At 38.3% G+C, this 26,198-nt stretch overlaps 2 protein-coding genes across 2 annotated transcripts; both read left to right on the forward strand.

Annotated features, from left to right (window-relative positions):
* Nucleotides 1–538: 538 nt before the first annotated feature.
* Nucleotides 539–4,249, forward strand: tmem256 (transmembrane protein 256). Its single transcript, XM_046850717.1, has 4 exons — nt 539–700; nt 934–971; nt 3,085–3,165; nt 3,301–4,249. Exons 1-4 carry the CDS (start codon nt 619–621, stop codon nt 3,442–3,444), a joined length of 345 nt encoding a protein of 114 aa, XP_046706673.1. The 5' UTR covers nt 539–618; the 3' UTR covers nt 3,445–4,249.
* An 8,014-nt stretch (nt 4,250–12,263) lies between these two features.
* tmem102 (transmembrane protein 102) lies at nt 12,264–25,506 on the forward strand. Its single transcript, XM_046852232.1, is given in 4 exon segments — nt 12,264–12,455; nt 15,096–15,247; nt 15,249–15,313; nt 23,501–25,506. Coding segments are annotated over 4 exon segments (1,587 nt in total). The 5' UTR covers nt 12,264–12,446; the 3' UTR covers nt 24,862–25,506.
* Nucleotides 25,507–26,198: the final 692 nt, after the last annotated feature.

Below are 26,198 nucleotides of genomic sequence, written 5' to 3' on the forward strand. Positions count from 1 at the left end.
TAAGGAAGAGCTTTTCACACTTTACACTACTGATAATAATGGTATAAATAATGTAAGTTGGTAGATTAGTAGTTAAGGTATTGGACTTAAACTCATAGCTGCACAGTTGTATGAATGATATAAATGTACATTGTTCTTTATAATAGTGCCTCCCAAATGCTGTAAATGTATTAATAATGATGATAATAATATAATGCTGAAATGAAAGGAACATATTCCTACAAAACAAGGGAATTTATTACAAAAAACCTTCCATTTATGTACATGTAAGTAAAATAGTTAAATTACAAATCAAATATTGAAAACATAATCATCTATAATTATACATACAAAAATGATCAGTCAAAAATTATTGATGAACTTCTCTATCATAATCAGTCTATTAATTATTATTAATTTATTAGCCTGAATAATCCATGTCCTGAGTACAGTATGGAGTCTGGAGACAGAGACTTGGTTAAGACGTCACTCCTTTGAGTCGAATGCAGATTAGTGCGGTCACGTGACCAGAACCCGCGTCCTGATTCGTCATTTTGACTCAACGCGGAAGTCGATGCAGGAAGTGTTCAGTCTCGTGAATGTCACCTGTTCTTGCTGGTGTTTCTTTGCTACAGAAACATGAGCGCGTCGTTAGCGGTGCAGAGGTTAGCAGCCTTGAGCGGGGCTCTGGCGGTTACCGCCGGCGCTTATGGAGCTCATGGTGAGCAACATTTTCTTTATAAATCGACTTTATTCCAGTTTAGTAGACAGTCTTTAGGAGAGGCACTGGTTCACTGTCAAATCACTGACATTAATAACAAACTTCACTTGACACTTTGAGTGAACTTCCGTGCAATAAATGAGTAAATGTCTAATGCTAATATATTTCCAGTGTAATTAATGTAAATTTGATGAATCCCTCTGTACATTAAACTTCTATGATTTCTCTTGTAGGGTTCAGGCTGAGTAACAGAGATGAGTACCAGAAAGAGGTGTGTATACTTACTAGGCAGTCCAATGATCTACACAATACTACAGCATTCCTACATTTTTGGCTTTTTTCTATAATAATTCTATAATAATATAAAATTTATATTAATATCATTATTTTTAGACATTGTTGGGCGTATGGTTCATGCATAGGGAATTGTGTAATAAGATGAAAACCAACATTTTGTGTAATTGTGTAATAAGTGTAATAATTGTGTAAATTGTGGAATTGTGTAATAAGATGAAAACCGAAATTTTGTGTAATAAGTGTAATAATTGTGTAAATTGTGGAATTGTGTAATAAGATGAAAACCGAAATTTTGTTGAATAGTGATGTGTAAAACACTATAATGATTTTTCATAGTGTTTATTGCAGTAACCGTATAAGTGACAATGTGAAAATAGTAACAGTTAACATTATGATACATTCACACCAGCATACAGTCATGGACACTTCCAAAGACAACCATCAATCTCTAAAAGTTAAACTTAATCCAAACCTTCATCAAATACTAAAGTCTATGGAATAGGAATTTTATACATATTATATGAATTGGCGATCTCTGTGCAACTGAGTGATGATTCCACATGAGCAGCCTAAAGATCCATGAAGTTACTGAGCAACTCTGCATGAACAATTTAGCATTTAAGCGCCGATCACTGAACAGCACACTTCCAAAATAATTAAACTATAATAAATGGACGTTTGGCGACATTCAGATGAGGACGCGTTCCCTTTTGAGTTTGGTTACTCTCAGGGTTTCTTCCTCATTCCATCTCATTGAGTTCTTCCTTGCCACAATTGCCACTGGCTTGGATTATTAGAAATCGATTAATAGGCACTAACATAAATTCATATTTTATAACCTCTTTATATGTGTAAAGCTGATTTTAAAACAAAGTCCATTGTTGAAAGCGCTATACAAATGAAGACAATGAAAATAGCACAACTAAATCATCGACCTGCTGAGTTTTTCTGCAAGAAGATGTTTTACTACTGTTAGAGGAGTTTTTACTACTGATGGAAGGAGTCTCCAGTGTCAGTGTTTTAACAGTTCATATTTTTTCTGCCATGGGTGAATCTTCAGCAGTAAAGATAAGTTTGTGCATTTGGTTGATCACTCAGTGGTCCCCACTTAATCGGTACCGGGCCACACAGAAAGAATACATAACTTACATTATTACTGTTTTATTTATTTTCTGATTCTGAAAGATTTTTATTTTGGAAAATTACCAGATTCTCTCCGCCACATCTGTCTATGACGTACTCTTGATGCATGTCATGATGCCTCGGTCACATGTCTTACCTCCATCCGCTACTTTCTTAAAAGGGGCTGCTTCGGCCTCTAACACATAATACATTACTGCTAAATTCAAACTCCCATGCTAGCAAAAGAAATAAGCAAAAAACAACACAGTGGATTCACGTTTATTATTATATTTCGAAAATACCGGTTTTTATGCCGTCGCGTAATTTCATTGTGTTGTATTTATCCACCACACCTTAAAGGCCGGTCCGTGAAAATATTTTCTGACATTAAACCGGTCCGTGGCGGAAAAAAGGTTGGGGACCACTCACTTACATGATGAGCTGTACATTTTTATTCTTATTAATTTCAAGAGATTAAAAAGACAAGTGTGGGAATGACTGTTTATAGCTGTTATAAACAAGGTATTAACAGAAATTAGTAGTGACTGATATACATTTTAAAGCTTTAAATGCAAAGATGAATGGTTGAAAATTCCTTGATAAAGGGAGTTTTTTCTTGCCACAGTCTTGCTCATCAGGGATAAATACACACCATTCACTTTAACTCTTAAACCTCTGTAAAGCTGCTTTAAAACAATGTCTATTGTGAAAAGCGCTATAGAAATAACTTGACTTGACTTGAAACGCATGAGGGATGTCGTTCAGAAATAAATGACAAATGATCATCCTTAGCAAATCGCTGTATTATAAAGAGAGGGATAAAACACTTTGATAGGTGCTGTTGGAGGAAAATAATGACGGTGGTGGCATGCTACACCTTTTTAACACGCTTATGGGATCTTTTCCTGAAACATCATTCTCACTAATTTTATGCTCCTTACTAAAGTGTGAAATCTTTATCTCAGCTCTACAGCACTGCCAACACCTACCATTTCTACCACAGTCTGGCTCTTTTAGGAGCATCTCGGTGCAGGAAGCCTGCTCTGGTAAGCATTTCTATTACATGTACCACATATAATACTCGAGCTGTTTTATATAAATCTACACACATTTACCTTGTAAGACATTCAGAACACTGTAAAAAAGCGTGTCTATTTGTAAAGTTGGCTTTGTGTTTCTAGGCTGGAGCAATTCTCCTGACAGGCATGGGCTGCTTCTGTGGTCCTCTCTACCACCAGGCTTTAACGGGTGATCCCTCTTTCAGCAAACTGGCACCCATCGGCGGTGTGCTTTTCATTGTCGGCTGGCTTGCCATGGCTGTCTGAGCTCTGACCTTTCTTTTCTTTTTCTTTTTCTTTTCTTTTTCTTTTCATTTTCTTTTTTGCACAGCCTTCTGATTGTTGACAATTGCTTTCTGACAGGGGAGTGTTAAAACAGAGTGTTAAGAGCTGGAGATGCAGAATGGAGTTTTTCAGTCACACCTGTAAGATGATGATAAAGCTTCAGAATCACTATTTTTACACGAGAAAATTCCTTTATACAGAAACATCTCTCCGCGTGACAGAAGACATCAGCTGCGTTCACGTTCCGGAGTGGCACAAATCATAATTTTATTTTTTTGCCTGTGAGAGTGACGTATGTTTTTTATTTGATTTCTATTTTTTTTCCGCCAGAGCTGCAAATCTGATCTTCACAATCCAATTTGAACCACTTTCATTTGTAGTTCTAGAGCGGTTCCATATCCAGGACATGGCCGCACTATCTTCATTCATGTTTTTGAATAATATCATATTACTTTCCACTGTTGGCTGCATGCCAGCAAGAACTTAGTTCAGAAATGTATTGTGATTTTATAAAAACAACAGAATATCTTCTACAGTCTTTTTGCTTTTATCCCCTAATCATGAACGGCCAATTTGATGCCTGTGAACCACTAAGTCATATAATCTTTAAATTTACTTGTTAATTTCTCTATTATGGATTATCCAGGAAGTGTGAAGGTTTTTTGTGTTGTTCAGTTGTGGATACTTTGGCTCCTGTATGCGATTTTGATTTCAGAAATGTTCCATTTATAAATGTCCAAAAATCATCAGAACATATTAAATCAAATAAATAAATAAATAAATTGTATTTGAGCACTAAGGCTGGTGATGTGCAGCAAAGTCAGAGTGCGTGTGCTTTTAAAAATTGTGATTTAGCACCTTTGTTTCTCAGGTTGTAAAATAAATCTGTCTGAGAAAGTGATTGCCAGATTGACCTTCCGATATTGTGGAGGAGAAGGCTTGGTGAATAAACTCTACAGGTCAGCACTGAGATGTCTCAATAACCCTTCGGGGATTGAGCTTGTAAGTAAAATAGCACAAAGCTGTCCATTACTGTCAGCGCTGGTTTCAAAGTGGCCAGCGTTCCGACTTTTCTGTATTCAAATGAAGAGAGAAATCTATAGAAGCACTAAATCCTGAATCCCTGACTTTATGCCGAGCACCGGATTTGGGGACCTTTTAGAAAATTGCCTAATAAATCTCCGGCTCAGTTTGCAAGACCTGGCTCATAAGGATAAAAAAAAAAGTGTGGGGGTGGGGGGGTGGTTTGGTTGCATTGCATTTCATATAGACACTTCATGCTACAATGAACCCTGATAGTCACTCATAAAACCCTCATTAATTGGTACTATTAGTGCCACTGCACAAATCGGGGTCAAGCAATCAAAGCCACTTGAGTCCACACTGCACTGGGCCTGTGGGAGAGCACACACTTCCCAGCACAAATAAGACATCTATCTTGAAAATAAAGGTCTCAGCTGATCTTACTGCATTTTAAAATGATTGTAAATGTCACTGTCACATTTAATTGGGCCTAATTTGGAATTGAGGTCTCCTGAGGATCTCGGTGTTAGGCGAGACTTATAGAACTTGTACATGGAGGCTGTTTTGATAAGGGTTTTTTTTCCTGCTCATTTTACCCCCCTTTCTGTCCTGACATTTTGGTAGTTCAGGAATTATACCACCCATTCATTACCAGAGTCAGATCATTGTCTCCTTGTTAAAATCGATAAGGGCCTAGCATGTCTCTCTGCTCCAGGAGTCCTGCTATGCTTTTACACACCGTGAAGTGCCTTGTCTCTCTCATCTGTCTTCCCTTAGTAGTTTGGAAATGTTTGCACTGCAAAAGTGTTTGTCCTATGTTCCTGGCACCTCGACACAGCCTCGCGGTCGCTCTGTTATTCGGCTCGCGTTATCTCTGTGTGCTAGAGCTAAGAGCCGAGCCACAGCATTGTGGGTAATTAGAGTGGTGGCTGAGGTGCTTGTAGCTGAACTCCCGTCCAGCGTAGTGCAGCAGAGTGCACGGAAGATATCGCTAATTGCATTTCACCTGTCCCTCTTTTATCTTCCGTGTCCTTTTCACACACACATTTCTTTAAAGGAATGCTCCATATCGACATCTGTACTGCGTGTGCGATTAGCACAAACAAGAATTTCACAAACATGCTTACCTTTATTCGGATTAAAACAGAAATCATGTTTACTTAAAACTCAATTTTAATTGGATTCTAAGGGGCTGTGGTTAAATTTTTTAAATAAATAAAAAAATGTAAACACTCGAATGAAAAGTCACAGAATCTAGCCGAGGAAGACGGGGGGAGTTCATACAGGATGAGATGCCAGTTTGTTGCCGTATACACATTCATACACACACATTCTCACCTACAGCCATTTTAGCATAGCCAATGTGCATAACTCCAAGGTGATGGACACTTACAAGAAACTTGAAGAACCAACAAGGAACTCTTAACAGACACTGGGGAAACCAGCAAAACTCAACACAGACCTGAGACACTGGAGCTGTGAGGCAGAAATGCTACCCACTGCCCACCATGTCACCTCAACATTTGTTTAGTCACTGGTATTTGCAGATTGAACTTTAAAAGGTTAGAGTTAGACTATTTTGACTTCTTTAGGATAAAACAGAAAATTACTGTGCATAAGTTTGTGTTGTCACAGCCATTTATTGCCCAGCAATTGCCCTTAGACTTAGTGGTTTTTTGTTTGTTTCCTTTTCTTTATATTCAAAGATGACCAAAAATATAATCTGTCCTATTCACTCCTACATTACAGAAAATTATTTTGAAACTGTGGAGGATTTTTGGTTCACTCATCTATGCCACATTGGAGGGTTTTCGAGCATGAACCGCCTTTTTAAGGTCATGCCACAGCATCTAAATAGGATTCAGGTCAGGACTTTGACTAGGCTACTCCAAAGTCTTCATTTTGTTTTTCTTCAGCCAACACTTTTTCACACCAATGTATATTCTATTAAGCCTCTTCCTCGGCAGTAATTCTCTCGCTTCACTGAGCTTAGAGCGCAACTGATTTTTCTAGTACCTGTCCAAGTAGGAATGACCCTGGATCTGAATACTTATATAAACACACACACACACACACACACACACACACTTCACTATTAAAAGACAACTCAAAAACACATTTCATTCATTCTCTTGGTGCTGTATTTGGCTTTAGCTCCTAAAAAGAGCAAACACTTCCTATCTGATTAACTATTTTCAGAACTGTTCAATATCATATTAATGAAAAATCCAAGAGACAAAAAAAAAAATTAAATGCAATGTTCCAGAATGCAAAGCAGCAGCACATCAGAGTAAGTCTGATTAGTGATCTACAAGATGACAGGTTTGATAGAGTTGGCTGCTGTATTAGCATGAAAGTTGAGGCTTTGGAACCTGATCTGTTTGAGCACAGTGTACAGATAAGGAACTGAAAGACCTAGACCTAAGACCTAGACCTAAACTAAAAGACTAAAATGCTGTAATTTTTAGGTAGAGATGAAACAAAGGTGCCGTTATTAGTAAATAGTTGAACGGATGAACGTTTGAGACAAAACAACATGTTAGTAAAAAATGGTTAAACCAAATATAAAATACATATTGGACAACACTGGGGATCACATTAATTAGAAACATTGACAGTTATTTAGCTGAATGTTTGGTTTTTACTTTGTTAAAAGGAATCAAATCAAATTTTATTTGTCACATACACATACATACAGGGTACGACATGCAGTGAAATGCTTTTAAATGTATTGGATGTACCCATTCTGTAATTGTGTGTGTGTGTGTGTGTGTGACACATTTATTTAAAATACCCAAATCCCTTTGCCAAAAACATTATATATCATATAGTATAGTGACCATCTCACTCATACCAATAAACGTCTTGCCTCAGCCTTTAGTTTAGTTAAGGCTCTTTATCTAATAAGGATATTATATAATAATGCTGCAAGTAATCAGGATCTCTAAGCATATCTCTGCAGCGTTCTATCTGCTCTCATACCCTGTTTCACCTTAACATCTAACATCTACTTAGATTTATACTTTGTAATAAACATTGATCAAAAATTTATAAATGTCATATGAGATTTTGCATTTCCAACTAATCAAAATACATTATTAAATCCCATTACATGGCCTGGTGAAATATTGTCTATAACTTGCTGGGAACGTTATAGAAATTGTGTAAAAGATACACTGCCGTATACGAGGCTCAATTCAACAAAGCTCATTCAGTCTATTTTATCCTCGTGCTACTGATACTACATATCATCAGAGGTATTTAACTGAGAAAGATATTATGGTGAAAATACATGTCAGATTTAGCTGTTATTTAGATTTCAGGATAAAAGTTTGTTCGTGAAGTGAATGCCCACTAATGTACAATAAAAGTCGAAAGTTTGAATAGCTGTTCACAGAAGGAGTTTCAAAAATGTTGGTATTTTCTACTATTGTTGAAAAACACGTTCAAAATTATACAATAAGTACGAAAATTGATTTCTTAAAAACGTTTTAAATTCTCAGCAGTATTTCTAGCTATCTTTACAATGTGCTTTTCATCTTTCAGGGCCAGCAGTTGCTTCTTTAAAGATCTGAATAAAAACTACTAAACTTCAGTAGACACATACACAAATACATAAACATACATGCATAACTAAAAGCAAAGTAAAAGAAAACAAGGAGAAACGACATGAACAAAATTGGGTCTAACAGGAAGTGCACTGCAGGCAGAATATGTTAAAGTGTCAAGAAATTAGGAAAAGGTTTAATGTTTTACGTCAAGCCAGCAACATTTTATGCACATATCCGAGATTGTCTGTTGGCAGGTTTACAGCCTTGGGGCAGCATAAAAAAATACAATTCGTCGAAATTACAAAATGCTTTTTGATTCAGAAAAAAAATATAAACATATGCATTAACTATTGTATTAGATTTTGAATCGGCAAAAATATACAAATGTATATTCAAACCAACGTAATTGCTTTAAATCAAGGTGTCTTGTGTGTTCTCTTGAACCTCTACTAGAAAATCTAATTCATTCTTTGGCTTATTTTATTTATATATATACACAGTATATAAAAAGGTGTGAGAGCGCTGTGAACGAGGCAGTATGTTGCTGCTTTGAGGAACTCACTTGGCCCTCCCACCACAGAACCAATTATCAGCCCTGCCAGTCTCTCAGATGTCACTTCAATAGAGTAGCATTTCAAGGTGACACTACAGTGAATGGGGTTAGGAGGAGACGGAAGCTGCACCCAGCATTACTTCTGAAGATTTTTTTTTTTTCATTTTTTGCTGAAAAGCGAGGAAGAAATTGGGAGACGAAGGGTTTAAAAGCTTGGGTTTGCTTGAAAGGAGTCTCTGCTGGTACTTTGTTGTTTAATAAAAGCTGAAATGAAATTTACACTCATTTACACTTTTGAATGTACTAGTCATTGAGGTGTTAAAAAACGCTATCATTTGGGTCTATACTATAGTTCTCAAAGTGTTAAAAATAATGTGTTTACAATTTTCACACTCTCTTCAGCTATTCAGAAAACATTTCATAAAAAGTAATAGGTGTGATGCACATTTAAATTGTAATTTTGGCATATGCAAAGGTTTAGACAACCTACCTAAGTCATTACTTCCTTTTGAAAGATTTAACAGCTGCTTTAAATGCATTGTTTTTAGGAAAAGGAGTCTTCCCAGTTATGTGAAATTTTCACCCACTTCTCCATCCATAACGTTTATAGATTTAAGGTATTGTTGAATGCTAACAACCTCGAATAAGCTAACAACTTCGAAATCCCAAAACAGTAATAGACCCCCTAATACATAATAGAAGAAAATGTGTCCAAGGTTTTGCCTTGCCTGATTGGCCATCATATGAGCAGTTTTTATGCAATATTTGCCCTTGACCTGATGTCCACAGTTTCGTGTAACTCACACTTGAACCTGCAGATCTGAATAAATTTGTTGGAACTCCTCCTAGAAAAAGAAGACCCTGCAATTTTCTGAAATAACTTGAATCAGACAAAAGAAATTAGTGTCCATCATTGTTTTTTTCATATTTAATAAAAAACAAATGTTTACTTACGATTTAATTGGTACTATATATCACATGTATTCTTTTAATCAGTCATTCAGCAAATTTACATTTTGAAAAGTAGTGCTGTAATATTATAATTGTGTACACAAAACATGGACTAGGCAGATAATATTTGATAGTTGTAGTAGTTCAGAAAGATAATATAAGACATGTTAAAGGTAGGTTATAAGACCATCTCCAAATGTCTTGATGTTTCTGTGACTATAGCTGCAAATATCAGTGAGAAGTTTGAGGTCCATTGGACTGTAGCCAACCTATCTGGCCATGACCACAAAAGGAAAACTGACCCCAGATTGAACAGAAGCCTAGTGCAAAAGATCCAAAGGGAAACATCCAAAGAGATACAAGCTGAACTCCAAGATCAAGATACATCAGTCTGATCGCACCCTCCATCACTTTTTGAACATTGGGCTCCATGGAAGAAGACCCAGGAGGACACCACTGTAAAAAAGACAGACTAAAATTAGGCAAGAATGCATATTGACAAGCCACAATGCTTCTGGGAGACTGTCCTTTGGAAGAATAACACAAACTGGAGCTTTTTTGGCAGGGCACATCAGCTGTGTGTTCAAAGATGCCAAAATTAAACTTTCAAAGAAAAGAATATGGTGCCTACTTTGAAACATGGAGGAGGCTTGATTATGTTTAGGGGGATTCTTTGCTGAATCTGCCACGGGAAGCCTTGAATGTGTGCAGAAATGTCTGAGGACTACAAGGCCATTCTGAAGCAAAACACAGTGTCTAGCATCAGAGAGCATCATCTCAGTCGCAGCTCATTGGTCATCCAACAGGATAATGAAACATTCATCTAAAAGCACCCAAGAATGGCTAAGAATGAAACACATTACTATTTTGAAGTGTCTTTTCATAAAAGACAGCTGGAGAACTACCTGTTGACGTGTGCAAGTTAAGGGTCCATTTATTTTTTCTATTATTATTATTATTTTTTTTTTTTTTTTTTTTAATGGAATAAACAGTAATGTGCACTAGATTTGTCTGTTTCGGGCTATTTTTGTGGGTTCTTCTTTTTACATGGAGGGGGACCAGCAAATTTGTACGTGTAGGTATATGTTGGATATTTGGATTATCTTGGAAAGCGAAATGTAAGAACCGTTTATAACCTGTCTCTGCTCTGTAGACATGAATTAGATTCATTTTTAAATCATCAGTCAGCTGTTTAGATGAGCCCATAGTTGTTGATTGCAATCACGATGTTTCTCAAACCTTCTAATCCTAATTAATTCTAATGAGGCTTAGCAAATTTAGGACTGAAACTGAGAGTGTGTCCAAACCTTTTCTTTTCTACTTTATCACATATAAAAATAATTGGGCAGAGGTCGCATTTAGTTTCTTAACATTTCAAAAATGTGTAACAAAGCAACAATGTATACTTTGGCCAGGGGCAACTAAAATGTATAGAACCCAAGCTGTAATTATTACATTTATAAGTAGAAACTGATTTTCAGTCCTAACCTCTGTTTGTAAATTGTACACAATTTCAACTTGAAGCAAACCGCAAAACTGAGTGTTGTTAATTTAATGCAAAACATTATGGATCTAAATTTTAATAAAGTACAATTAATTTGGGTTCAGAGAGAAATAAAACGCTGGATGCCTCCAATAAATAAACATGATGGTACAAATTTGCCTCTTTAATATTTGAATAAATGCATATTTGAATATTGTTCATGCAGTAGAGTTGAGTGGAGGAAAATCAGCTCCTCTAAATCTGATTCCATGGTTCTTTCAAATTTCCATCAGGTAACGGAATAGATCTTAATTCTGGAAGAGGAGGTTAAGGTTCGGAAACTTCAGGAGTACTGAAGAATGGGAGTGTGAGGTTTACAAACGGATAGGCACAGTGCACTGGTAGCAGTGTTAATATCATGCAAGATGAAGGTCCTATATACTGATCAAACCAAAATATTGTATTTGTCACATATCCCAGGTTGTTAAAGAGCCAGGGTCAGAGCACGGGTCAACCATCATCCAGAATCTGTGGCTGATATAGAGTTAAAATTAAAATTACATTTTTAACTGCTATAATACAAGATACACACTCAAAGTGGTAAGGCAAATTGCTGTGGTACTCTTTGATAGAGTGTGGAAATTTGAGCCACTTGGTTAATCAGCTTTCAGTGCAGATTTATCAGGTAAATATTGCTTGATGGAGATTTGGGAAAACTCGGGACCTGTTGAAGAGATCATCATGCAGATAGCTTGAGAAACATCTGGGGATATCTCAGGGAGAACTGGAGTCTGTGAATGCAGATATGTATCAGCTTCTGTACTTAGCCATGATCTGGGTTTGTGTTGTGGGATTTCAGAAGTGCTGGAAAACGGGAGTGTGAGAATGACAAATGATAAGGTTTCCTGTATACTGGTCAATTCAAGACCTTTTATTTGTCAGGTTATAGCAGAGCGAAATTAATTTCTTCACATTTCCCTGCTTGTTTAAGAGCCATCAGATTCTTTCAGAATGGAATACAGAGGATGAAACATGGACAGACACGTGGGCGTCCTGAAATATCGCAACACTACAAATCCCAGGATCCTGCGGGGTCGGCTGTGATTTCCGGGTTTGGAGTGTTGCCGTGGGAAGGCGTGTGCCGCGGAGACGGGTTGGAAATGACGGGAGCTGAGACCGGATTCAGCGGAATCACCGGGGCATAAGGCACAGGGCTCGGACACCGCGATTTAGGGTGTGTGTATGTGCACGCGCGCGCTTGCTTCAGTAAGCTCGGTGTTGAACTAGTTCAAGTGGTCTGTCTTGCTATATTCATGCACTTCGTCCCACCTGCTCTGCTCTGACTAGCGTGACAGCTAATCCTTGCTATGGAATTTGGTCTATAGATTTTCTCCGGGACTTTATTTTTTTGTTGCTGCTACTAATGATCCAGGTACTAATGAACCAGAGATTCCGCTGTTCCTGCTGATCTCGGCTTTTTTTTGCTTACATAACCCGGGTTTGTTCTGATCCTTCAGTGTTAAAGCCCAGCAGCAGAAAGCTAGCTTACCTAAAGTGAACAATTCTGGAGTCCTTGGCAAGTTAGCTGGACATTAGCAGGCTAATTAGTTAGCCGCGCCGCTGCGCAATGGTTGTATTCGAGACGGGATGAAAATCTGGACATAAAACACGAGTACAGTCGAGATCAGGAACTAGTGTAATAGAAGACATGTTAGTGTGTCTCTGTTGGACCGCTGATCGGCTCATGGGCTTAGGGTTCGGCCCAAAGTCCATACTACACTAATAATTAGTATGGAGACGTAGTGCGCGCAGTGGCCAGTCACCATAGCAACCGCACTATACGCTCATACTATTTAATACGCTAGTATGCGGTTTCCATCAATATAAGGTCCTTTCTAAGATCTGCACCTGAACACTCACTTTACAGACTATCAGAGCATATTTGTCTTTAGTCACATTTATATAGACTGTAGATGATATTCAAAATTATTATTAATATTTAATAGATGGATGGATAGATACATCTTGTCATTGCACCTTACAGGTACACAGCAACAAGGTGGATAAATGTGAACAGCAAATAAATATAATGGCTATGGCAGTGTAAAAATGTGCATTAGCTGTTGCGTAAGAACAACAAGTAAATATAAAGTCTCTGAACAGTGTGTGGGAGCTGTGAGCAAGTATGCTAAAAATACATTTACGCACACGTATATGGACATGTATGAGAAGTTATATTAGTGCAAGATGTGTGTAAGGGTCAATATGTGTAGAGAATGTGGGATATGAAAATGTACGATATTGGATATGTACAACAGTGCAAAGTGTTAGAGAAGTGAGGAAAAGAGTGCAGGCAGGGTGGAGTGGGTGGAGAAGAGTGGCAGGAGTGATTTGTGATAGAAGGGTATCTGCAAGAGTGAAAGGGAAAGTTTATAGGACTGTGGTGAGAGCTGCGATGTTGTATGGATTAGAGACAGTGGCATTGAGTAAAAGACAGGAGGTGGAGCTGGAGGTAGCAGAGCTGAAGATGTTGATGAGGATGGACAGGATTAGAAACGAGTTTATTAGAGGGAATGTAGGATGTATTGAAGACAAGGTGAGGGAGGCGAGATTGAGATGGTTTGGACATGTGCAGAGGAGGGACATGGGGTATAGGCGAAGGCTGATGATGGAGCCACCAGGAAGGTGGAGAAGAGGAAGACCAAGAAGGAGGTTTATGGATGTGGGTGAGAGAAGACATGCCGGTAGTTGGTGTGAAAGAGGCAGATGTAGAGAACAGGGGGTATGGAGACCGATGATCCGCTGTGGCGACCCCTAATGGGAGAAGCCGAAAAGAGAAGAAGAAGATGATTGTATATTTACAAAAGTTATGCACAGTGTACTGTGTATATATATATATATATATATATATATATATATATATATATATATATATATATATATATAAATTATATATTATATTATATATATATATAAATTATATATTATATTATATATATATATATATATGTGTGTGTTTTAAGCTATAGTCCTTACCTTACATTTACATTCATTCATTCGGCAGACACTTTTATCCACAGCTTGCGGTTTGTCACAAGATAGCAATAAACACAAGATGTGCCCATAATACCAGGTTTCAGTCACTTAAAAAGGGTAAAAGCTAGGGCGGGAAGGGATCAAGGATAATAAGAGGCACAAGAGACGAGTCTTCAGTTTCTTAAAGACTGAGGGATTCGGTTGTTCCAATGGAGTTGGGTAGGTCATTCTCCCAACAGGGCATGGTGAAAGGAATCATTCAGGAGAGTGATTTTGTCTCTCTGTGAAGGGAACCTGAGCCACTGCTCATTCACCAACTGCAGGCCTTTGCAGGGAATGTAGATGCCTGGCAGAGGTAGGAGGGTCTGGAGCCTGTGGCTGTTTTGTAGGCAAGCATGGATGTCGTGAACCTGATGCGAGTCACGAATGGAAGCCAGTGCAGAGAGATGAGAAGCAGTGTGACATGGGCTCTCTTTGGGCTCATTGAAAACGTGCTGCTGCATTCTGAATTATTTTCAGAGGTCTGATTGCACGTGTTGGAGGTCCAGCCAGAAGAGCATTGCAAAAATCCAGCCTAGAAATGGGATGGGCATGTTCTGTTAGGAAGCATCTGATCTTCCTGATGTAGCGTGAACCTGCATGATCGAGCTGTGTCTTTTGCATTAATACACATCACAGTCAAAACTTTCCTCTTCCTTGAGCTTAGTAAGTAGAAAGACTGTATGTATATATGCGTGTTTGATCTGGGCAAGAAAACAGACTGTGGAAAAGCAGAATTTTTGCTAACCCTAACCCTAGAAATATAGTTTTACCCCAAAGACTACTACTGTATTAATTATAATATTGAAACCATAAACACTACTGATATACTGCTGAAATCTCACCTTATATATCCAGTATGATGCAGTAGTAACATTTGAAAACCCCACTTTGTGATCAAAAATATGACAGTAACATTAGAAAAGCCCAATTTTTGTCTGTCATATCTTTTGAAATGTCAAAGTGTCCCGCTGTTTCTTGTTGTAATGTCTATTAGAGTAGTCTCTTGGGCTCGATGGAGGCGATCAGGAGCGCAGTGACTCCGCGGGCGCCGGCGCCGGTAAAACGTGTGTCCGAGGTAGACTTCCGCTCAGGCACGGCGCTTGAGCATCTGGCTTCACATGTGCAGGAGCTGGTACAGCTCGAGCAAGGCGTTTGGAGACCAGACAGCTCTCGAGGTGCACACAGCCAAGGACTTCATCTTCAACATGCTTGGTGAGAAGAAATTGCTTTCAAAGTTTTACCTCCTAAAGAGAAATTTATGTTAGATGCTGCACAGTAAGTGTTTTGGGACAATATATCACTGATGCAGTGTTGTGGGGCGTCACCATCGCCGGTACCATATATCAGGATTAGTTTTTTAATATCAGCACCTCCCAAAGTTCTGCAACAGAATGCTAATCACTTAAGAGAAAATTACTCTTCTTCCATTATCATGGATCAAAATACAGACTTTTACCAGCCATTAAACACCATCTGAGCTTTTACTGCATAATCCTGTACACACAGGCACAGCAGTATAAATGCTATAAATGTCCTCAATACTCCGTGGCCAATAAAATCCAGATAAATACGTCCAATATTAAGTTATTTTTTTATCTTGCTTTATTTAGAACAATATCATATTATGACTGCATTTTGGGTTCCAAAAATGGATTATGGATGTGAGTCAAAGCAATCATAGGATACGCAGTCAGGTTCAGATTTATTCAGTGCTGCACGATTAATTGTGTGATTATATGGCGGCAAACGTTGCGATTTAATGAAATAAATAAGTGCATGTGTGGACACACACTTTCTGAGAACAGTTTGCTGCCGAGATAGTCTCAGTTTAGGCAATGCACGTGTGGTTACGTGACTTTCCGGTGCGCTGCACAGAGACCAGGTGAAGATGGATGCCGAGCAGACCGACACTAAACTGGAAGCCAAAATAAAAACGTGTTATATACTCTGTTATATGGCATTATTTTAGCTTTAACATTACCAACACTGAGCAGAAAGGAACTGTACAAGATGTGCTAAATTAAAGTTGCTACATCAGGTGGCAATCTTCACTTTTGCCCCGCCGCTTTCCTGTTCCTCGTACTCACGCCGGGACACACACACCCACTCGTGGTAACGCGTAACCCACGCACACTCACAGATTGATGCGCCTTCACCTGGCAACCTCCATTTAACCCACCCACATACTTTTACACATACAACTTACAGTCTGTTACAAACAGGGCCGTTTCTAGACTTTTGGAACCCTGGGCAAGATTCCAAGTGCAAGATCCCCCCCTCTCCCCCCGCTTCACTCCCACACCATACAAATCATTAGCAATCTTCTATTTAAAAAAAAAAAAGGTTAAACACATTTAATAATAATGATTTGAAAATTGCCTGTAAATAATTAAAATGGGGGAGGGCAGAAGCAGAACATTCCCTGTTTGTTTTGATAAAAATGTTTCAAATATCTTATTTTTGTGAAAATGTATATGTTTTTATTTATTTACAGGTTAGCAAAATGTCCACAGTGAATAAGTGCCATCGTCATTATTATCATAGCGCTAGGAGACGGACGCTAGTTCTAATTGGGATCGTACAGGTTTCGACATGCATATTTACATTTTAATACAAAAAAATATTTGTAAATGTTATTTACAAAAGATGAAACCGATATTAACACTGCTGACAGTAAAGAAAGGTACAAAGATTTACTGCAGGGATATGGAATCGGTCCAAGTTTAAATCATCATGTAAAATACATCCCCGCGTTTGAATTTCCACATAAGTGAAAAGTCGCTGGTCACGTTTTATTCCTCATGACGTTGGGCAAATGAAGAAAAATGGACTCCTCCATGTTTTTGTTAGCAACAGGTTAGCCAGCTGATTGTGATGAATGATGTATGTTTCCCTCCTCGAACTGTGATAGTCAATATTTCCGATTTAATGAGCGATTATATCAGGATTTTGGTTCAGTGAAAAGCTAATACTTGTGTATATACAGTACTGTGTAGCTTACTGCCACAGGGTTTATTTCTGATACATTGCCTAAACATTTTCTATTGCTATCTATTGCATATGACTATATGAAATTATTGATACAGTGGCATTTCATGTCATGAGAGAGACATAATTCATGATGCAAGACATAATACAAAGTCAATAGAAAATTCAACAGTTTTTTATATATAAGAACTAAAAAAAAAGAATATATTTCTTGTAAAATCCCCCAGCCCTGAATGATCATATACCATATACAAAACAGAGTACAGTGATTACATACTGTGCACATGACATCAAAGTGTTTAAATGTAGTAATTATTAGAAATGGAAGGCCACAGAGCTGACAGAATTAATCAGTGATCTCTCTGCATGAACACGGCCTTACGATGAAGCAGGGAGATTTTGCTGGTAAAAAGTACTCGAGTACATTAACGAAGTAAAAATTCCACACTACTGTCTACCACTGCTGCATTTTGAGCACAATGGTGTTGTCATCAGAGCTACAGTTATTGACCGTATGGTAATACTGTAATCGACGTTGCTGTATTAACAGTTCATTTCTGATATTATAAACCCCAGGTCAGCCAGAGCGGTAAAAAAAATATCCTTTAACTATAAACTTATTTGTTTACTCAACTGTAAAAGGAAATTGTTCGATTTTTTCAGCGACATTTATAATTGCAACCTTTTAAGAGCAAGATAACAGCGTAACAGCTTTTAATTACACACGCATGATACGAAGCCAATTGTTGCTGTAAACATTATTCCAAAATGCATGACTACTGTGTTGTTTTTGTTTCATCAGTATATTGGACTGTAAATGTAGAGTTAGTACAAAATCTTGACTTGTTTTTTGGGTTTTTTTTTTCCCCTCAAAACTAAAATGCAATGTGTTTTGTTAAATTGTGAGCAGTTTTCCCAGACTGCGACACATGCAGAGCGAACAGAGAGTTGCTTTTGCTCTCACCCTGTGTTGTAATGAACACACTTCAGTACAGGTGTTGCAGTAAATTTTATTTTCGTAAAATGCTATCAAATGGTCGTGTTGGCAGTTCAGGGTCTAGATATTTTGTTCCACAGAAGTGAGATTGCCTGGTTTTTTTTTTTTTTTTTTTTTAAATGGTGAGCTCATGTGACCAATAGGTGGCACTGTTCTCATCCACGTTCTTTTTTTCCTGCAGCATCACTAAGCCCAATCCAGCTTCTTTTTTTTTCTCCATCTTCTCGGTTTATAAAGTCATTCTCTCCCCTGAATATTCCCTTTCTCATCATCCAGCCCACACACACAGGGTAACTGTCATCCTGCCTGCGGTTCTTCCTCGCTATAACAATAGGATGGGGAGAGATACTTGCTCGGGCTCTCTATAGTTCTGTTAAATCTTAAAATATCATAACCGCCCATAATCTTGTCAAACACTGGATTAGTTCACTGACAGCTTCTCTGTATCAGTCTCAGCCTCTCTCTTACTCTTTCTCTTTTTTTCTGTCTGTCTCGTTGTCGCCTCGAGTTTTTTTCATGCCACATAATCCGTCTTGTGTTTTCTGTTTTCCGCCTGTCGGATAGATTTATTTATCTCCTATATGTTTTTTTTTTTTTTATATACAGTAAATAAACCTGCACCTACTTTCAAGGGTTCAAGCAGATTTTCAATATGTTTATTTTATTAATTTTTTTTCCTCTCTCTCTTTTATGCCCTCCCTTGTTCTAGTCGATAAGTGTCTGGGAATAAAGCGAAGATCCTTTTAGAGGCTGCGAAACTAGATTTCACTACATTCCTCTCTCTTTTATTTAGCTCGCAGTTTAATGATTAAAAGATTGCTTTAGTATTGAACGTAACACCCAGGCTGTGAGAACGTATCAAAGCTGTTTGATTACTTCACCGCACCCTGTACGTGCTCACGGTCAAGCCTGGCTTAATTAAGCAGATTAAAAAGGCACGCTGTTTGTTTTGAATGGAGGTATTCCCTGAACGAGCTGCATCGATGTTTTTACTGCCTACCTGTCATCCAGAATTTTTTTTTTTTTCTGATGATGAAAGGGAGCAAAAACATTTGCATTCCAGTCAAAATCATGTGTTTGGACCAGCTCTCTCATGGCACCTTTCCTTTACAGATATTAACATAATCTTACTATGTTTGAATCTCTGAAATAAAGTCAAATGCTTAGCTTTTCTCTCCCTGAAGTACTCATTACACTGTAGCAGTATTACTGCACTACTAGCTATAGATTTTATGGGAATAAAAAAAAGGAAACAGCAAAGCAGCTCACGGATCATTAGGTCATAAATAAATGAAGGACAATGGCTAATTGAGAAAGCTAACGATGTTGAGGTTTGGTAGTACAGTGGGGGAAATTATTATTTGATTCCCTGCTGATTTTGTGAGTTTACCCCCTTACAAAGACATAAACAGTGAAAATAAAATTTTGGTAGGTTTATTTTAACATAGAGAGAGAGAAAAAATCCATAAAAAAAATGTAAGTTATAAATTAATTTGTATGAGTGAAATAAATATTTAATCCTGTAACAAATTAGCAACAATTCTGACTCCCACAGTCCCTGTAGGAAAGTTCGCCTAATATCAACTTTCTATGTGTACAAAAGACCCTTCACAGAGTCAACCTCTTTCATTCAAACCTCTCCACCACCATGGACGAGACTAAAGAGCTGTCAAAGGACATCAGGTACAAGATTGTAGACCTGCACAAGGCTGGAATGGGCTACAAGAGCATCAGATTGTTGCCTTGGTCGTATGTTTTTGGTGTTTGTCATGTTGGAAGATCTGTTGGAAGATCCATGACATATCAGTGTTCTGGCTGAGATCAGAAGGTTCTCATCCAAGATTCTACAGTGCAATGGTCCTGTTCATGTGGTGAAGTCTTCCTGTGCCCTTAGTAGAGAAACAGCTCCAAAGCAGAATGTTTCCTCCTCCATGTTTGACAGTGGGGATGGTGTTCTTGGGGTCATCATTTCTCTGCTATATTAGTAATGAATAATATTAACAATAAGAATATATGTTTATGCTGTTGAGCAGGCTAAATGAGTCACAGGGCTGAGATTACAATCTGAGTGTTTGTCATGTGTGTAATTAGGTTTTGATTGTATCAGAAAGTGTGATTAAGAGTAACGCCCTGGAATACATTATTACAGCGGGGATGCTTTGTGGTGAGTAATATTTGCTACTGCAAATGAGAATTCATTCCTCTTAGAACTCCGCCTTGACCCGAGACAGCTGAAAGATGAGCGATCGAATTCGATTTATTCCACATTCGTACCTGCATATTTTATAGACACACTTCAGACAATATGACAAATGCCATTAATGCTTTTGGTTCTGGTTGTGAAGCTTAAATGATAAAACTGATTTTAGGGCTCATAGGGAACACATTTGCATAATTATATTGCTGCGTCTAACAGCATGACGAGCCGCTGCCTAACGTCTTTTGGCTCTGACAGGTCGTGCATTTATATCCGACGCTAAAAACTTTGTAAAAAGACACATTATAACTATATAACGCTTTCACGCTGTCACGCAAAGCTCTTTGGAAAAATCATAGATGTTTCAGGAGATGGCTTTCAAATTCTCAGCTAATATAAACTAAAGGACTTTAAAGAGGTTTTATATATACGGAATGAAAGACTGGGCATACTGTTATAATCAGTGAGCAGGTGTAGGCATGTGACATCATATGAACCTGAGTTGCTGTCTTTTATTACCGAAAAATAACGAACCAAATGTATGTGGACACCAGATCATTTAGATTTGTTATAATGACCTCCACCTGGTGTGCAGTAAACATTGCATTTCATCCCAATGTTGCTCAGTTGGGTTGAGGGTCAGAACTCAAGCCACTCAAGATCTTCTACTCAAACCCATTTAAATTATATTGTCATAGTGCTCTCTTTGTGCACAGGAGCATTGTCATGCTGTAACAGGTTTTGGTCTCCTAGTTAAGTGAAAACATGATGCATCCCCATGTAAAGATATCCTATACAGTTGTGTTCCTTCAACTTTGTGGTAACAGTTTAGTAAAGATATGGCTGGAAAAGTCAGTAGAAAAATTTAACAGTTTAAATTTGTTAGATCCCATTCAGATAATAATAGATGTGTATGTTTTACATTTAATATTTAATTTTTTAAAGCTATGATCTTAACTGTTTTACTAATTTCTGCATACTGTAGCAAATGTCTGCATTCCTTTCATTCATTCACTCCCTCGAAATGCGAAATGAAGAGAAATTTTTGAAGCTGGACATATACCCTAAAGAATCCATAACATTAGCATTAGCGGCTAGAATTCTTTAGTCTTTTTAATGCATGCACAAAACAAATCTTTTCGGTACGGAGTGAGTAGCTACAGTGACACTCTAATCTCTAATTTCTTTTTTTTTTAATATATATATATATATATATATATATATATATATATATATATATATATATATATATATATATATATATATACCCCTTACGTTGTTGTGTATGTTTTCAAGTTTAATAATAATAATACTAGTAATAGTAATAAAATGCACTTAAAGTGTGGTAATCTTGCTGTCCACCACTTAATATGTTCCTCAGGGAACTCCTATTTAAACTATGTTCCACACGTAAAAACTTTTGTGTTCGGTACACAAAAATTTGGTACAAATACATGTACTGCTGCACCCCTACTATAAAAGTAATGCATTACAGCAAGTGCATTAAAATCAATATTATCAGAGCTGCTGTTTGACCAATCAGCACTGTTTGACCAATGGGAGTATTTTTTTTTCCCAGTCATTTTTTTCTCCCTTAAAATGACAGAGAGAGAAAATTCCTATTCCTTTTTGACACTTCTTTGATTCACTACTTGTTTGTGGCACATACTCTATCTCAACAACAAAGTCCTAGCATCATTTATGCATATGATTAAATATGGTACCATGCATATTTATTGTTGTATTCTCAAATCTGATAACAGTCTCTATAGTAACTGCTATTTTGGACATTAAAGATATGCATATTGTTATTTAAAAAAAGAAAGTGTAACTATTAATTATTTTCATAATGAGTATTGCCATGGTGTAGGTTTCTGCTAGGATAGTTAATCCACCATGAAAAAGTCTGTTATGTTGCCAAGAAGGAGAAAAAGACATCTGTGAACTATAAAGTATGATAGACATTCATTAATAAATAGAAATAGCAGTTGTTGACAAATCAATCTGTTATTAAAGTAAAAAAATAGACTTTCATATATACAGTGCAACCTTGATAATCGCAGGGCAAGTTTTGACTTTTTTTTTATGGTTACTTTTTTAACATGAATTGTACATGTACTGTACTGAAAACTCAACGAAAACTGAATTTCTTTTCAAAAATGTTTTATGTTTAATGTTAAATGAGTTACACTTAGTCCGTTTCCAAATGAAAAGTTGCAAACTATCGAGGTTGAGTGTCAAGGTCGCGAGTATCGAGGTTCCACTATTCTGACTCAAAACACTTCTGTAAGTCACTCTGGATTAGGCCATCTGCCAAAATACAGTTAATGTACTATTATTGGAAAATAATCAGCTCCACTCAGCATTAAGTCAGACCACTTCATCTTTGGTTATATATACTCCCATAAATAATTGTTTTACAAGTCATTCTTTTGCACTTACATATTGTCTCAGAGTGGCATAGAAGAGAATTTAAGTAAGCAACTCTAATATGCTGTGAGTATAGTGACAAGAATGGAAAGTCAATCTTTCCCATCCATGAGCATTATACAGGTGGTTTAGTTTGTTGCATGGTCAAGGTACATTTGATGCTTTTATTAGAGTGCACAGAGACATGGTGATAAGCCAAAAGAAATAAATATAACTCTATATTCTATCTAAAATATCTGCTTATTTCATGGTACAGTGAACAAATAAAAAGAAATATGTTCTCTTTTTGTATTTCCATTTTACTCCATGCTTCACAGCATGTTTGCTCTCAATCTTTTTACTGCTCTCTTTTTTCCCTTTATAGCCCCCTCTTTTCACACTTATTCACACATGCAAGAAAAGCTTTACACCCACGCCTTCATCACTGTGTGGAACAAGGTTCATACACTGATTTAGTTTGCACATAATTAAATGAGTGAAATTATATAGTACGGTTTAGGGTGGATTTCAGTTTCGCTCGCATTTCTACCTGTTGTGTTCTGTTAACATGGAAAGTCTCTTGTGAGGCTTTCTTTTTCAAAGGCTGGTAAAATTCTGAAAACTATACTGTTCAGCAAAATGTTGCCTTGGGTTATGAAAGGCTGACATTTAAAACATAAAGTCTAAGGCAATTGGATTTGTACCATTGTGATAATGTCATTGAACATTCTGTGCCACACTTCTATTCTATTTTTCTCCCAGTGTATCAAAATGTATTTTCTGACTCACTGAAATTGTCTTCTCTCAGGCCTGGTCCAGAAGGTTGACAAGAGGCTGCCTGTCGCAAATGAATACCTGTTATTGTCAGGCGGTGCCAGAGAGGGTGTTCTTGATCTGAACCCAGAAGAGCTTGGTGACTATGTCAGAGGTGTAGACTTTGACCTGGACTTCACCCTTCTGGTGCCTGCGCTCAAACTGCATGACCGCAACCAGCCTGTAACTCTGGACATGCGCCAGTCTCCACCGTGTCACTCCTGGCTCAGCTTACGGCTTTGTGACCCGGCCATGCTAACCCGATGGGGTATCTGCTGCGAAGACGAGCCTAACAATCGGCGCCAGGAAGATGGTGAGGAAGAAGAGGGTGGTTCCATATTGGGCTCGATTCCCTCCCTCCAGTCTCCCCAGTCTTTGGACGGATGCTACTTCTCTCCCCTGCTGGTCACAGAATGGTTTTGGAACGTAGTCGGCACAGCAGTTGAGGAGCTAAAGCGGCACCCACAAAGAGGGATTCCAGTTCCTGATCGTGTGGAACGCAATGGACCTTTGACCACGCTGATCCTTAAAGCTGGCACCAGCCGTGTCCTCTATGATCTCTTGCCTGTTGTGTCATTTCGAGGCTGGCCAGCTGTAGCGCAAAGCTGGCTCACTACCAACCACTTCTGGGATGGAAAGATCACAGAGGAGGAGGCAATCAGTGGGTTTTATCTCCTCCCTTGTTGCTCCCCAACTGCTGGCTCAGCTTCAAGGCCTGACCGCGAATGGAGACTTGCATTTTCCCGGAGTGAGGTCCAGTTGAAGAAATGCGTGCCTTTTCCTATGGCCGCAGCCTTCCAAGCAGCCAAAGCTGTTGTGTCAAGACTGCTGGCACGCCCTCGTACTGGTCTTAGCCTTTACCACCTGCGCACCCTACTTTTCTGGGCTTGTGACCGCTTACCTGCAGCGTACTTGAGCTGTTCAGAACAAGAGACACCAGCTCGTTTGTTTCTGGGTCTCTTGGATGACCTGGCACACTGTGTACTGGGTAAAAATTGCCCCAACTATTTCCTCCCTCAGTACAACATGTTGGAACATCTTACTGACGATGCAGCCCTGCTGGTGGCCCGGAAACTAGCACACTTGCGCTCAGATCCAGCTGAACATTTGCGTGCGGCGCTTGAGCAAGCTCAACAGGCCTGCCAGCTGAAACGAGAAGCTGCTGGGACGAGTAACGGGCACGGAGCCTCTTCACCAAGTTCGGGTCCTTCGAAAGCCACCTCCCCTCAAGATGACCGCCTAGCCCAGAGACTGCAGCAGCTGGTTACAGAAAACCCTGGCAAGTCGATTTCGGTCTTCCTTAACCCAGACGACGTGACAAGACCGCACTTCCGCATCGATGATAAGTTCTATTGAACAGGTAGCGCCCTAGCAAGAGCACTACACACTGCCTGAGGAAAAAATAATGCCCCTCTTTCTTCCTTAGCCACTGAGGTAAAGCTAAAATTCAAAGTTAAGAGCACACACATACACAATCCTCCACTCCACTGTGCATTGTGCTGTACTGTATTAAACCGCTCACATGCAGGCTGGGCACAATCAGTGATGTATTTTGGCCAACGCTACAGTCTGCAATCCAGCTCCGCGAGATATGATTAAGCTGCTACTAGAGAGACCATCTGTCCCAAATCAAGTCTGCTGTCAGCTACATGGCTGCTACCAAAAGAAACAAAAAATCACCAAATGGAGAAAGGCACAAGAGCAGCTGTTTTTGGATCTTGTATGCCATTTGATGAGAGGCCTTGAAGCTGTATTGCTCAGTGAAATCTTAATCCTGCAACCTGTATTGGATTATAAATATCTTGCACAGCTTGAAACAATAGTTCAGTTCAAGGATTTTACATCCTGCTACATACTGCTGAGGATCTTTTTTTTCTCCGTTATACACTGGTAAACAGGAAGGTGGGCAATGATCTAAACCAAGGTATATTTTAAATCACTGGATGTAATTTAATTTTTTTTATCGCAAAGATGTTGAATGGACTGTATATATATATATATATATATATATATATATGTGTATGTAAAAAAAAACGATTTTTCTTTCTCATCTCTTTCTCTTTCTCAGGTACTTTTTTTGTTGTTGCAAAGATGAAGGCATTTCCAGTGCGTTTGGTATTGCCTCTGTGCCTCCTTACTATTGTATGTGTCTCAAATGACAGACAACCATTAAAAGGCAGCCTTAGGCTTGGAAGCCATGATGGCTAGGTGATAAGAGCGAGGTTGAGATAAAGGTCTAGCAAGTCTCCAGTGCATTACTTTTAAGTCAGCCTGTCTTACACAAGACTAGACTGAGCCCCATAACTGCACTAAAGCTGTCTTTAGGAAAAGCCACAGGCCTGAAGCTTTTCAGAACTTGCGTTTTCTTACAGCAGCATCAGGGCTTGCTGCATTCCTGACACATTCTTTTGTTTACTTGCGTTCAATACATTTAATCAATCAATCACAGAGCACATTTCTGCCAGCGGCACAAATGAGGAAGCTCTGACTACTCTGACTACTCTGAAGAACAAATGAAATAATTCTGCCTATCAAAAAAATATGTTCATTTTGGTCAAATTTGGTATTATGTCCTATGATTGTGTATCATGTTTGATGGTTTCGCTTTTGACATTGGTTTGCTGATCTGCACTCAGCTTGGTGCTTGATTATTATGTAATCTCTACAATATGGATCTGTTCACGTAAATTTGC

This window comes from Silurus meridionalis, chromosome 6 (assembly GCF_014805685.1).
Source record: "Silurus meridionalis isolate SWU-2019-XX chromosome 6, ASM1480568v1, whole genome shotgun sequence".
Taxonomy (NCBI): Eukaryota; Metazoa; Chordata; class Actinopteri; order Siluriformes; family Siluridae; genus Silurus; species Silurus meridionalis.

Coding starts and splice junctions, on each gene's coding strand:
- tmem256 (XM_046850717.1), top strand. CDS start 619: ATGAGCGCGTCGTTAGCGGTGCAGAGGTTAGCAGCCTTGAGCGGGGCT. Junction 972..3,084: donor GAGATGAGTACCAGAAAGAG/GTGTGTATACTT, acceptor TCTTTATCTCAG/CTCTACAGCACTGCCAACAC. Junction 3,166..3,300: donor GGTGCAGGAAGCCTGCTCTG/GTAAGCATTTCT, acceptor TTGTGTTTCTAG/GCTGGAGCAATTCTCCTGAC.